Source organism: Zingiber officinale, chromosome 6B (genome assembly GCF_018446385.1).
Source record: "Zingiber officinale cultivar Zhangliang chromosome 6B, Zo_v1.1, whole genome shotgun sequence".
NCBI lineage: Eukaryota > Viridiplantae > Streptophyta > Magnoliopsida > Zingiberales > Zingiberaceae > Zingiber > Zingiber officinale.
Window position 1 is genome coordinate 97,853,093 of NC_055996.1, and position 14,504 is coordinate 97,867,596.

Sequence of the window (14,504 nt, forward strand, 5' to 3'; positions counted from 1 at the left end):
TTAAAATTCTGTCACTAGATCTATGACCGAATAGTAACCTTCCGTTAACAAATTTAGTGACGGAATTTTAATTTTGTCTTAAATTAGCAACAGAATATAATCTTCCTTTGCTAATTTAACTGAAGAAATTAAATATTCCGTGTTTAATTTTAGCAACGGAAGTTTAATAACTGTCGCTATATTTAGGGATGGAATCAATATTACGTCGCTAAACTTAGTGACATAAATTAACTTCCGTCGCTAAGTAGTGACGGAAGGTTTTAAATTTCATCGCTAAATAACCTTAGCCAATTTTATAGCAATAGATAGAATCGGTAGCAAATCGATCACTAAAGTATTTTTCTTAAATTTATATTTCTTAAAATTAAATATAAGTTAATACAATGGTTGTGGAACCATAAATATTTTGTTGGTGAGATGTTTGATTGTGGAATTGGGGATATTTGAGAGTGAATATTTAATTAGTGAGATCATAAATATTTGATTGATGAGATATTTTATTGTGAGATTTGAGATATTTAAATAGTAAGATATATGAAAAATGATGTGGAAATAAGAACTACAAATATTTAAGAAAAATATCTTTAACCATTTTGGATGTTCTTATAAGACAAAGGGAAGCCCAGTTGTTAAGTACTAGGACATATGAGAATACTATTGTTTCACCGATAGATGCGAATGTACGTGGAGCGTGGTTACTCCAACCAGCAGTTCAGATCTTCTGTCCCCATTTCTCTCTGTCCCCGTGTCCCATTACCGATCGGACGGATCAGATTAAATCTCAATGATGTTTTGCACATCACGAGAATACTGCACATATTTTAAAGATGTCATGATGTCTTGAAATTTAATATGATCCGTCCGATCTACAATGAGACACAGGGACAGAGAAAAATGGAAACAGAGGATCTGAACTACACTCCAACACGTTAGGATGTCAATGCTAAAGATTCATATTATATATGGGTCGATAACCATATTAATTTGGACCATCATCAATTGTGTGAGTTACCTTTAGTCAATCAAATGGAATAGTTAGTTTGGACTTATCGACATCCAATTTTGCATAATTTTGTAAAGTAAGTTATAAGACATTTGTGCTTTCCAAAAGAAGATCAATAAATGTTTGGATACAAGTTTTTAAAATTATTTTAATCTTAAAAATGGTGAAGCATTGTTGGAAGCTATTAAAGCATATATAGAAATCCTTAATTTTAGGGAATCTCAGTCGTAAGTTTAGAAACTAGAAGGAGCTCGAGATATTTAAATTTAGATTCATTTATTAGATTATATATATATCACAACAAAAAGATAGGATTGTGAAACCACCATGCATGTGTTTTTTCATGAGGTAGAGCCGTGTGAGAAGTATAAAAAAAAATCTGAATCATGTGCGACAATCATGAATCATGTGCCTTGCGGTCCTACCCTACCGTGCATGGACGAATAAGTTCACGCAATTGTGCATCAAATGCAACACGATGTCCATGAGTTGCACATAAGTACACGACAAATGAAGTCACGCAATGCACACTCTTTTAACTTATTTTGCACTTTAAATATATATATGCACAACGAACAAAATATTATATGGAAAAATTTTCAAATCTTATGCCTCTATTTAGATTATTGTCCAAAGGACATCCCATAACAACTATATTCATCTTCACTCTTATTTTCTATATATATATATATATAGTGAATTTAAGTAATTGTGTTTTTAATTAATTTAATTTTAAATTTAATATGATAATTTTAAACTGAATATGGTAATTAGATAAGATGTAGTAAAGAAAGGATTCACCATTGAAGAATGTTGACATAAAATAATTGGGCATAAGGTTTTTAGATTCATAATTTAAACACTTTAAGGTATTAGACATTGTACTACAAATGAGTATTTGCGAGAGAAAAAAATAGCACAAGATTTTTGCACAATTGTTATTGATCACAAGAGGAAATATAATTAAGATTAATTGAGAAGTGGAAATAAAAATGCAACAATATAACCTACCAACCTTCAAGCCTAAACCATGCTATGCATTACTAAAGTTAGGTCAAATACTAAACCATGAGCTTAACCTACCAACCTTCAATCCTAAACCATGCTCTATCTAGCTAGATATGGGCATCCATTGACAACTAGTTGCAATTCTACTTTGGCCTAGTTCAAAAAGAAGGGAATTAGCGATCGAATTGAATTTTGGTCGCTAATTTAATGACTAATTTTTATTTCGATTGTTAATTTAGTGATCGAATTTACTTCCGTCGTCAAATTGACTATCAAATAAATTTTGATCTCTAATTAGCGAATGAATTTAATTCAGTCACTGAATTAGCAACCAATTTATGTTTGGTCATTAATTTAGCGATCGAAATTTATTCGATCGTTAATTAGCGATCAAATTTTAATTTCAATGGTTAATTGGCGACCAAAAATAAATTTGATCTCTAATTCTGTCATTATTTAACCTTCTCTTGTACAATTCAGTGAATTCAAAACCACAATCTCACCGCGAGCTATTCCACACCATATTGAATACTATTGAAAGTAAAACTATTCATCATTTGAGACGACAGCGACAACAGAAACCCCTTCGGATAAACTTATCCTATCTGGTATCATCTAGCACAGCTAATAGATCCACATGATCGAGCAAGGATGGTCCCTTCACGGGCTATTGGCGTTAAGAGGCAGTTGTGCTAGCTAGCTCATCGATCCTAACTCTTGCAAGCAAAACAAAAGCACGATGTGGACACATGAAATGAAAATGACAACGAAATGTAAATAGAATTTGACATTAAATGCATTTAATGGGTTTTTGTGTAAAATTATAACAAAATATCACACATGGTAAATCCACTGCATTCGATCTGCTTCTTCTAGACCAAACCCTTACAAACCGGTCTAATTGTGATTACAGGCTTTTATTTGGACTAAACCCGGTTGACGAGGGCCAGCGCGTTGCTGGTGACCTGCGCCACCTCCAGCACCTTGGGCCGGACCGCGGCCCGCAGGGCGGCGGAGCCGTGCTCCGTCAGGCTGTCCAGGCAGGTGTTCTCGTCGGTGAGGGCGGCGCTGCACCAGGTGCGGACGTTGGCCATGTGCCACGCCAAGCTAGCCGACCCGGCCCTGCCCATGCGGCCCATCTCCTCCGCGGACTCCCGGAGCCGGTCCACGCTGTCCGCCATGTTGTCGAGGCAGTCTTGGACGGCGCCGGCCTCGCGGCTGCTCCTCCCTGCGGACGATGCCGCCGCAGCCTCCCGGGCCACGTAGGCGGAGGCCGACCGCGCCCGGTCGGCGCTCACGGACAGCGCCGCCCGGGCCAGCTGCCGCTCGCTGTGGCGGACCGCCGGCGCGTAGGAGGCGAGGCTCCGGAAGCAGAGGTCAGGGTACCGCGTCGCGCCGCAGGAGGACCGGACGAACTCCGTCGGTGAGCCGGTGGTGGTCATTTTACCGTCAGAGAGGCTCGCCGCCATGAGGACGAAGGCCACCAAAGCCATGACTCGCGCCATTCTCTCTCTTTTTCTCTCTGTGGACTGAGAAGGATAAAGTGGATGGATATATATATTGATAAAATTTTATTTTACCCCTCTCATTTTATCTACTTTTCATTCGCCCCTTATGACTATGAATATTAGATTTTGACCCACCATAATTTGTAATCCACCCTCGACAATAATGAAGGGAGCAATGCTTCTCATTCAAATAAATTGCAAGACTTGGTAACTTTCTAAAAATATCCTTGATGTCTTTAATATTTATTTAGTAGCGAGAGAGGAGTTCATCTAATTTGGATGAAATAGAAGAAGTTTTAATACGAATCAAAATAATTCATCCGATTCGAATGAAGTAGTGAAAGCAGTTGAAGATGAACTAGAATTGATTCGAGTGAAATTAGAGTAGTTCATATAGTTCGAATGAACTAGAAGTAGTTGAACAACGTAAAAGTATTTTTCGATAAAATTATCGAGATGACATAATTCATTAATTATAGTTAAAGTTAGAGTTAGAAGGAAAAGGCCAAAAAAAAAAAAAAAACAATCTTTGGTGCTTAATTTATTTAATTGATACAGCACAGCAAATGAAATATAGTCAATTGATGTTAACAAATAAAACTAAAATAAAATGTGAATTTAAAATTTAATAATTATAATAAAAATAATTTATAATTTTATTCAATTTTAAGGGTAATAATCAAATCTATATAAAAAATTAATAAATTCAATTAATCTCATTGAGTAATACTGGGAGTGATCATTCAAACCCTATGAAATTTTTCCACATGTCATCATGGTAAATCGAGAAGCGCTTGCTGTCGACAGTCAAGAAGCACAATATCCTTTGATTGTGTGCCTTATTTGGAGGAAAATTTCCTATAAATTTATCAAAACTGAGAATCGAACCATCAATATCTAGATGACAACTTAAATAATAATTAAATCTATATAAAAAATGATAATCCGAATTAGCCTTATTGACTATTTATGGGTGACCGATTCAGTCCTACGGAAGTTTTCCACCGACCGTTAAGATAAATCGGGAAGCGCACGCAACGGTCAATCCAGAAGCCGAGTATCCTTTGATTGCACCTCTTATTTGGAGGAAAAATTCTTATAAATACATTAGAGTTGAGGATCGAATCATAAATATAGTTGAGGATCGAACTATGAATATATGAATGATAATTTAAATATTTTATTACAGTAATATAGTTCCGGAGACCATCAAATCTATAGAACAAAGAGATTGTGAGTGACTTTAAATTGATAGTTAATACATATTGTTATAAATAAAATATAAAGAATGAAAAATGTTGCAATAATACCTTTTAAAGTCTAGTAAAAAGATGCACAGGATGCTGAAGATGCCAGAAGTTGCATATTGTTAACTGACAGGGCCGGACAGATATCACGTGTTATTAAGTCTGTTGCTACAAAGGACATGTCTCTCATGTCCATCCTATGAGCTGGAGGTGGTGTCATGCAAGTATCATTTAGCAATTCTAACAAAAAAAAAACCAATGAGAATTCTTATTCACGAAATTGTTGTACATTAATGCGAGTGGAACCTTTCACTTTTTTTGAAAACTAATCCAGGTATTCATGCGATCGCATTAATCTGAAAGATAGACGATCCAACCCATAAATTAGTCATCAGATAGATTCATCAAGCATAGACAAATCATAAAAGGCTCCTAATCTTATTAGCGGTTTGAACTCCGTGGCCATTCAAAGATGTCCAACTTGAGCTTTGAAATTCTCACTATATAGAAATGATGAACCCTACTCATCATCACACCTAGCTCTAAGGGCTATGCATCTTTTCCTATTTATTTATTTATTTATTTATTTAACTTAAGTATTGAGTTCTACAAACCGATTAATCTTGAAGATTATTGATTTAGCCCCACGAAAATTTTCCACCGATTATCTTTTACTTTTTTTTTTTTTTTGATAATCTACATGCATGGGCCTTCAGTCTAATTAGTTGAGGTGGACAAGGCCCGACCCCACAGACCGGACACCAGGTAAATTCGAAAACACGAGCGGCTTCTCACCCAACAATCATCATCCCTCGGCCCCACAAACCAACCACCAAGTAAATCCGAAAGCGCGAGCTACTCCTTACCTAGTAATCACATCTCAAATTTTCCATCCCACTAGAGGAAAATATCCTATTGTACACCATAACTAGGATTCAAATAGTGAATGGTTGGGAAATAACTTTAATGGAGGAAAATATCCTACAGTGCAGCATCGCTAGAATTTGAGCCGTGAATATTTAGGAAACTACTTGAGCACCTTACCGTTGCATCATAACTCAACAGTATCTTTCACTTTTTTTTTTGTAATCCAGATATCTAGTACTTCGAACTAATCAATTCTAGAGGTGCCCAGTTTTATCCCACAAAAATTTTCACCGACTACTGAAGTAAATAGGGAAGAGCTCGAGAGGTTCATCCAAGAGGTTAACTTTCTTAGGTTTGTCGTCTCATTGAAGTAAAATTCATGCAGTGTATCATAATTGAAATTTGAACCTTAGATATCTGATTCACCGCTTGGAGGGCTTAATCATTGTATCGTAGCTCTAGGGCAACACCTTTCACTAATTGACACCAGTATCTAGCTTATGCATATTGACTAATCTTAGGAGTGATCAGTCTAGCCTTACAAAAAATTTTCATCGGCCGCTAGAGCCCTAGAGGTAAATCGGAAAGCGCTCACAAAGGGTAGCTTATCAACTAGTATTCTTATGTCAATTATTTATTAAAAGAAATTCATCCGTTAATTTACCGAAACTAAAACTCAATTCTTAATACCTCCTACCGCTAAATCTTACACCCTAAATTTATTATAATAAAAACTATTTTTATTAAAAAAAACTTATACAGAATTTTACGTGACTATCATGTTTATGTCACAATGAATTTAAAATTTAAAATATTACTCTTAGTTTTTTTTATCTTTTTTTTTTAAATCTGAGCAAAAAGAAGGGATGCAAGCATCCGCCCATTTCTCCATCTGAGTAAACAGAGCCCATAACGGAGGACAAATTAGACGAGACCACCCAGCGTCCTCAGCGAATTGCTTCCCCAATGCTTAACCCACCAATGCGGGTCCCACCATTCTCTAATAATCACCACGGTACGATTCGCGAGTCGTTTTTTGGCAGCTACAGTCCTTGCAGTGGATACGCCGATCATCCACCACCACAACTCTCCCCCACGCTTATCCAACGGAGAGCCGCCACGTGTTTGAACCGTTAAACATTTCAGTCGAGGCTCAGCGCGACGCGACACGCGTCACGTCGAGGACGGCGGCCTCTGTCGAGGAAAATCCGAACGGGTGACCCAGGTTTGGCCACGTCACAGGGCCTCGGCGGTTTTAGCGGCCGCAAGCGAGTGGGCCAGTTGGCGTTGCCCCCACGAAAATCGAAGGGTCGAGACGCCGAGAGCCTGAGATGAAGATATTTTCCTGCGGCGGAGGAGCGGATCGCTGCGGTGTAGCTTACCGCACCTTTTCGTGAAGGGCGAGAAGAAGGCGTGCGTCGACCGAAAAGCGAGATCAACAGTCGGAGTCGAAATGGAGCGAGGAGGGAAGGCTTGCGAAACGGCGATGGCGGTGGTGGTAGCAAGTGGGGATGAGGAGGTAGAGGATATGGAGGCGAGAGAGGACAGCAAAGGAGAGGAGCTGCGATGGGAGAAGCTCCTGCCGAGGATGCCGGTGAGAGTGCTGCTCGTCGAAGGGGATGATTCCACTCGGCAGATCATCGCGGCGCTGCTCAGGAAGTGTAGCTACAGAGGTTTGCTCCTTTTTTATTTCGGTTCTTTTGCTGATTATTTGAGTTGCAAATAGGATCCCCATCCTCAAGAAGATTTCTCTCATTGGTACAAATGCATAATTTAATGATTGTTCATAGTTATCCTATTCTGTATGTTTTGTTTTTGCTAATTGTTACGTATGAATTCTTTTCGCCGAAAAGAATAATTGCAATCCATGAGCGGAAGTTGGTCTATGAGTTCAGGTTTTATATATATATATTTGTTGTTATTTTGTTCAGAATAAGTTAATTGATTTACTCTGGAGTTGTCTTGTTGGATTAGATGACATCAACGAGCTAGCACGAGAAAGGTGTGTAGGTAATTCAGAACTATGAAACTTTAACCATTGTTTTTTTTTTTTTTTTTGCAGAAAGATAAGATAGGGACTTCCATAAATAGATTACAATCAACGTTTACATCAAATGGTTTTGTGATCATCTTGACATTTCCTAAATGTTTGTTGAATTTTATATCCTTTCAGATTGTTTTGAAAATTTTTTTTTTTCCATTTCAAATCTCGATCCAACAGTCAATTTTGAGAATTTCAAAACTCAAATTTGTCTGGTTGATAGTACTTTGCTGGTTAAAAGAATTTGGTTTCTTGCATCAATTGTCAGTCACATAACAATAGTTTTATAGATGCTAGTTGTATGGAACCTTGTGTGCCGTGGCATCTTCATTATGCATAAGTAAATTTTCTTTCAGACAAAAATAAGCAGAGATCCTTCAAGTACAGTGTGCTTTCTTTGACTTTTTACTGTTGTAGCATTGATAAATTGTTGTAGCATTGATAAATATTACACTCCATACATGAGTTCAGTCGGTAGAAATGAAGAGTATTATGTACTTTCCAGTTTCGCTGCAAATTGATAATTTGAAAGAAGAAAAAACTTAGAAATCCTCTGTTTATTGTTCACAGTTGCTGCAGCATCAGATGGCTTGAAGGCATGGGATACCTTGAAGGATAAACACCATAATATTGACCTTGTTCTTACTGAAGTTGACTTGCCATTAATTTCAGGCTTTGGCCTTCTGACCATGATAATGGACCATGACCAATGCAAGAATATTCCAGTAATAAGTATAATGCAGATAACTTACTACTTCTTTCTTCTTATATCTTAAGAAAAAGCTCAATTCAGTTCACAAATGTAAACCTTTTCTCATTCATGCAGTGATGTCTTCACATGATTCTATGAGCATTGTTTTCAAATGCATGTTAAGAGGTGCCGCAGATTTTCTTATTAAGCCGATCCGCAAGAATGAACTTAGGAACTTGTGGCAACATGTCTGGAGAAGGCAAATTGTAAGCTTCAGTTTAGTGCTACTCACCGCCATTTCCTAATTAAGTATTGATTTTTGTCTAATGCTATGTTTTTTTTTCTTATTCATGCTATACCAGGTAAGTGGATTCAATAGTACACATGAAATTCAAGACATTTGTGAGGTAACTCATAATCTGAAATCTCATTCTGGTAGAAGAGAATATACAACTGAGACTGTTGTTAGTGTACACACAAATAAACTATCGAGCGAGCAGGAGAGTGATGCACATGTAAGATTTTTGTTTAGGGCATAATTTGTTTTTTGGTCCAGGGGATGTATGTTTATATTGCTTGTGATTAGAATATTATTAAAATGATTATTATTGACAATAGTAGCTTTTATTGTTTAAACATATATGAACTATCTTTGAATTTGATCACTTATTAATATTTTTATTATTTTTTGACATTATTTAATTATTTAATATTGGAAATTTAAATATTGAAAAGATGTTAAATTGAACTAAAATGCAAAATGAAAAGAAAGCAGGAGAAAAAAAAAATGGCAATAAACGATCGTTAAGATTATAGTGAGGACATTTTCTGTATATAATTTTAACCAAAGGTCATAAGTTTGATTCAAAGAGATTTATACAACTAGAAGCATAAATTTAGTATTAGATTTTGCAATGGTAGATATATTATTTTGTTACTTAGTTAAATATATTCGCCTATTTTAGCGAAAAAGCATTTTCCTGCGACAAGACTGCTGCATATGTACTCTTTTTTTAATCCCGTGCACTTTCCATTATTTTCATTTTATTTTATAATGATAATAAGCAAATTATAGGTTATTTTCATTCTTCAAGTAGTTTGATTTTCTTATGATGTTTCATTTTTGGTTTGATTAGACAAACTGAATCATTAGAGTAGATAATGTAATATATATAGTTGACCTCTGATAATTGGGATAAACATGGCTTCATGTTGACAACTATGATGATGCTAATTCATCTTCAATCTCTATTTCCTTTTTCTTCTTATAAATCTTGGTTAAAAAAATACCTATTTAAGGAAAGTGAATTATCTTTAACTAAATGTAGCATCTTCCCAGAATCGTATGTTAGTGTAGAGTTAAACATGAAGTTTTTTTGTGACACTGCATACTATGCTGCGTGTTGTGCAGAGTTCTTGTACAAGGTCTGACATGGAAGCTGAAAGTGCACGCAAGAAATTGGAGATCAAGCTGCCAATCACAGTAAGTGCATCCATGAATCAGAACGGACCCGATTCACAACTTCTTGGTGTATTCAGTCATGAAAATGCAGATCTTGGTACTTTTCATTTTTCAAGTTCTTTATGTTAGAATTTATGAAACCTTTGGTAAAATTACTTTCTGAGAAGAATATTTTACTGCTATAACAGTGAACAAAACTGTTGATTCAATACACACCAGACCTTTTTACTGCAACAAGATCAACAATGAAACTCAGTGTCCTAAACCTCATCTCGACAAAACTCCAAAGGATATCGAGTTGTTCCAAAACGATACATGCAAGTCGAGTCTTGTGCCTCATTTAGAGCTCCCTTTGAAAAGATACGAGGAGCCATTATCAGACAAGAAAGATTGTGAGCAATCCAGTGCGTGGAACCATTCGAGCATGTCAGCCTTCTCACAGTAAGCACTTCATTTTAATGGTTTTGCTGACTTAAAAGATTAGGACAACAGTAGCTTTTTATTCCTTGCCTGTCCAAAAAGTGTATGAAGGTAATCTTTCATGGTCGGATCATGCTCAAAAAATTCATTACTAGTATTGATTGAAATGAAAAATGGGCACACATAGCTTGAAAGAGCAATTGTTGCACATTAAATTTTAAAAAGAAAACGTGCATGATTTAAATAATTCAAAAAGTATTGGTTTATCAAATTGATCTTTGGTTTGGTTTACATCTTTCACTCTTAGCTTTTTTCGAATACTATCAGTGAGTGTCATGTGTATACGTAGATTTCTGATCAAATTTACATTACTAGCTCGGTTTCTTTTCTGTACTTTTAATATTCATATTAAACTTTATCTAAACAAAACCTTGGTGCAATATCAGCTTTATTATAAAGAAGAGAAAAGAGGTTGGGAAATTGTTTCAATTATTATGTTGCAGAGAATTATACTTATCAGAGCCCAGTATAAACACATGTTGCTGCAGGTACAACCGAAAAACAGTGACATCAACCTTGTTGCAGCAAAAGAATCTAGGATCTGAAAGCAATGGACTTGAGTCTACTGATCTTCTGAAACATCAGGAATCCAGAATAAATGTTGAAGAGACTAATTCGCCTTCTGTGGGATCTTCAGCTCATGATGGAAGAGCAGTACAATGCAATCCTGTTCGAGTTATTCCGGTTTCTTTTCGTGACACGTCTTTAAGAATGTTCTATTCACAGTCAGGGCAACAAACCCTTTGGAGTTCCAGTTCACCAATATTGCTGGAAGCAGCAAAACCCACAAACTCTTCACGACAAGAAAATCTCAACCCTGTGCAAGCTGACACTAACGAGAAGAATGGTATAAGCTCATCTTGCAGTTTGGCAGAAAAGAAGGATGAAATTATGGAGCACGACGAACAGAGGCATGTTCCATCAGCAGTAGGAGAGAGTGGTGGTAGCAGCACATGCAATAGTAGCATTAATAATCTCAATGGCAGTGAATGTGCCAGTGGAATTGCCGGTGTCGGAGACATTCGTACGATGAATGTTTCTTGGCCCATAAATGACGAGTGCAAAGATGGAACAAAGCCGGCAGATTGCCAACGTTTAACCCAAAGAGAAATAGCCTTGACCAAATTCCGTTTGAAGAGGAAGGAAAGATGCTTTGAGAAGAAGGTATAAGTCTATGCTCAATGATCTCTCCTACCGAATTTAAATATAGAGAAATAGATTCACTCCGGCAAAGAAAACTTTGCTTTTCTATTTTCTTGTTTAAGGCAAAACTACAAGTTAACTTCACTCAGGAAACCTTTCGACAGGTTCGATATCAGAGCAGAAAATTACTTGCAGAACAGCGTCCTCGCGTGAAGGGGCAATTTGTTAGACAGGAGAAGATCAAGCCTCAACCAGTATTAGTGGGTGCCTTTCAATGTAATTCAGCTGCTAGATAACTTGGCATTGGAAGGGAGAAACTATATCATCATTATGAGAGAACTTATCTCCCAAGGTAAATGTTTAACACACGTAGCTGCACTAACATAATGTAAATAATGAAACAGATTTGCTTTAAGATTCCGATCTGCTTCTTATGCCTCGTTTTCTCCTGTTTGAGATCCACTTTTGTCAGCAAATTTCTGCAAGGTATGTAACCTCTGCAATACACTGTTTATCATCTGTTCAATTAGACCTTCTGTGTTTGTTGTAGATAATTAAGATTATCTATCTGCCAATACTCTTAACAAAAGTGGTTAGTACGAGTCCAATGTTTTTTATTGACAAAGCTATATTTGTTGATAAACTTCTGTCAACTCTTTCTATTGACTAATCATTATGCACACTTAGATCAATCAAGACATATTACCAATTTCCTATTGCCATGTATTTCTTTTAGACATGACTCCACCCTGAAAACCTATTGCCTTCTTGGAACTTCAATTAGCCATTAGCCTAACAAGAGGTGTAATCTTGGATGCTATATATTTATTAACTTTGAAACATAGCAGAAATATAAGTTATTTAATGACGTCACTATAAATTACTGACAAATATATACATATATGTAATAAATTTTATCCATTCAATTTTTAACAGGAATAAAGGAGGAATGAAAAACTCCACCACTATAACTCCGCTCTCTAGGGTGGTCCATTAGTGTCTCCATGGAATCCTTCATTAATCGTTTCTTTCCCCATATATTACTCTCTGGTCTATAACAATTATATACGAAATTAAATGATCTTACAAACTAGCGACACAAAGCAAGACCAAAAGAGAGAGAGAGAGGCGATGGGAGAGGTGACGCCGGAGATGGAAAGGATCTTCAAGCGCTTTGACACTAATGGCGACGGGAAGATCTCCTTAGCTGAGCTCGCAGAAGTCCTTCGAACGCTAGGCTCCACATCTGCCGATGATGTGAACCATGTAATGGCTGAGGTTGACATCGATGGCGATGGGAACATCGATTTCAAAGAGTTCGTGGCCTTTTGTCTTGCTAACCCGGGCCTTATGAAGGACATTGCTAAGGTCTTTTAGGTTTTGTTACTGTGATTTCTTTCAACTTCTGATTGTTGGAGAAGACGATATATATCATACTCTTGTTTTTTTTTTCTTCTTCTTCTTAATTTTCATGGAAAATAGTGTTTTAAAAAAATATTTATTTGGGTTTTCAAATCTTTATTTCATTAGCGTTGAAGAATAAACTTGTGTAATATTGTACTTGATTTGACCTTATATATATATTTTTAATGCTCAACGTAAAGCTTCTTGTGCCAAATTTATGCCCGAGCTAGGGCGGTAAATGAACCAAGCGTTCGTGAACAAGTTTGTATTTATGTTCGTTCAATATACACAATATTAATTAAACAAACAAACTTGAACAACTCGTTAAACTAAACAAACAAACTTGAATACATATGTGTTTAGCTCGTTAACATTCGTGAACAACAAACATATTCATGAACAACGTTCGTGAACAATGTTTACAAACAATATTCATTAATAAAGTTCTTTTTAATATACTAAATAAATAATAAAATAAAATAAAATAAAATAAGCAAATAAGTTTAAATCACCAAACTCAATAATCAATCAAACAACTAAAAATTTCAAACAATCCTTGAATTGAGAGTTGGATAACATTTAAACAAACCAAATTCGAATTAAGCTCAAGCCAAACTTGAACTGAGAGTTTGATAGCATCTAAACGAATCAAGCTCAAGTCAAGTTTCAAACAAGCTCAAGTTTATAAAAATAAATCAAGCCAAGCTTGAACAATTATTTTAAAAGTTCATTTTAAACTCGGCTCGGCTTTACTACCTTATCAAACAAGGTTGAATACTTCAAAACTTGGCTCAACTCAGCTCGTTTACAACCCAATGTCTGACATTGGCTTCATAAGAGTTGGGTCATATGCTAGGCTTGATTCATTAGTCATGCCCAACACACATATCAAAAAAATTATATATGTATATATAAAATTTAAAATAAATTAATAAAAACAATATATATACTGAATTTTTATGTTTTAATTTTTATTTTTGAAATTTTATATTTTATTTTGAAAAATAGCCAAGCTCAAGCCGAATACAGACTTGGTTGTCACAACATGAACATGTCAATAGGGTTGTAAACGAGTAAAATTTTGTGATGTTCAAATTTGTTTAATAAGATAATAGAGCTAAGTAGTCTAAAATAAATTAAACGGTTGAAATGGTTATTTAAATTTGACTTGATTTCTTTTATACGAGTTTGAGTTTAATTTGTTCAGATATTATCAAACTCTAGGTTTAAATTTGTTGATTATTTTAAATATTTTATAGTATTAAGTTTGTTTGATTGATTGGTTATTAAGCTTAATGATATAAACTTATTAATTCATTTTAAATTTATTTATCATGTTAATGAGAATTTTATTATTGAACACTATTCATGAGATTTTATTCGTGAGTATTATTCTAAATATTATTTATAAATTTTATTCCTGAATAATTTACAATTCTTACCTATGAATATTAATGAGTTCAAATTTATTTACTTAATTTAATAAGTTATTTAATTTTTTATTTAATTAATTTAGATATATTAAATGAATATAATTAAATTCTTAAATTTTCTCATGAATGTTGATTCATTCATTATCTTTTCATTACATTAACTGATGATATTTTTATTATAGTAAATGATGATTATGTTTATCCTAGACATTTTTCA

General features: G+C 35.3%; 2 protein-coding genes across 4 annotated transcripts; one reads left to right on the plus strand and one right to left on the minus strand.

Moving 5' to 3' along the window:
* Window positions 1-2,802: 2,802 nt before the first annotated feature.
* On the minus strand, window positions 2,803-3,550 carry LOC121990459 (pectinesterase inhibitor 9-like). The gene has a single exon (XM_042544588.1). The coding sequence runs from the start codon at window positions 3,514-3,516 to the stop codon at window positions 2,938-2,940; it is 579 nt and encodes a 192-aa protein (XP_042400522.1). The 5' UTR covers window positions 3,517-3,550; the 3' UTR covers window positions 2,803-2,937.
* A 3,372-nt stretch (window positions 3,551-6,922) lies between these two features.
* Window positions 6,923-12,004, plus strand: LOC121988369 (two-component response regulator-like PRR95). Of its 3 annotated transcripts, none has more exons than XM_042541740.1 (8): window positions 6,923-7,306; window positions 8,245-8,406; window positions 8,501-8,631; window positions 8,728-8,880; window positions 9,777-9,924; window positions 10,016-10,268; window positions 10,796-11,471; window positions 11,615-12,004. In XM_042541740.1, exons 1-8 carry the CDS (start codon window positions 7,087-7,089, stop codon window positions 11,744-11,746), a joined length of 1,875 nt encoding a protein of 624 aa, XP_042397674.1. In that variant the 5' UTR covers window positions 6,923-7,086; the 3' UTR covers window positions 11,747-12,004. The 3 variants fall into 3 exon arrangements, with proteins under 3 accessions (XP_042397674.1, XP_042397675.1, XP_042397676.1); XM_042541741.1 differs by having other exon boundaries at window positions 8,728-8,772; XM_042541742.1 differs by lacking the exon at window positions 6,923-7,306 and having other exon boundaries at window positions 8,251-8,399.
* Window positions 12,005-14,504: the final 2,500 nt, after the last annotated feature.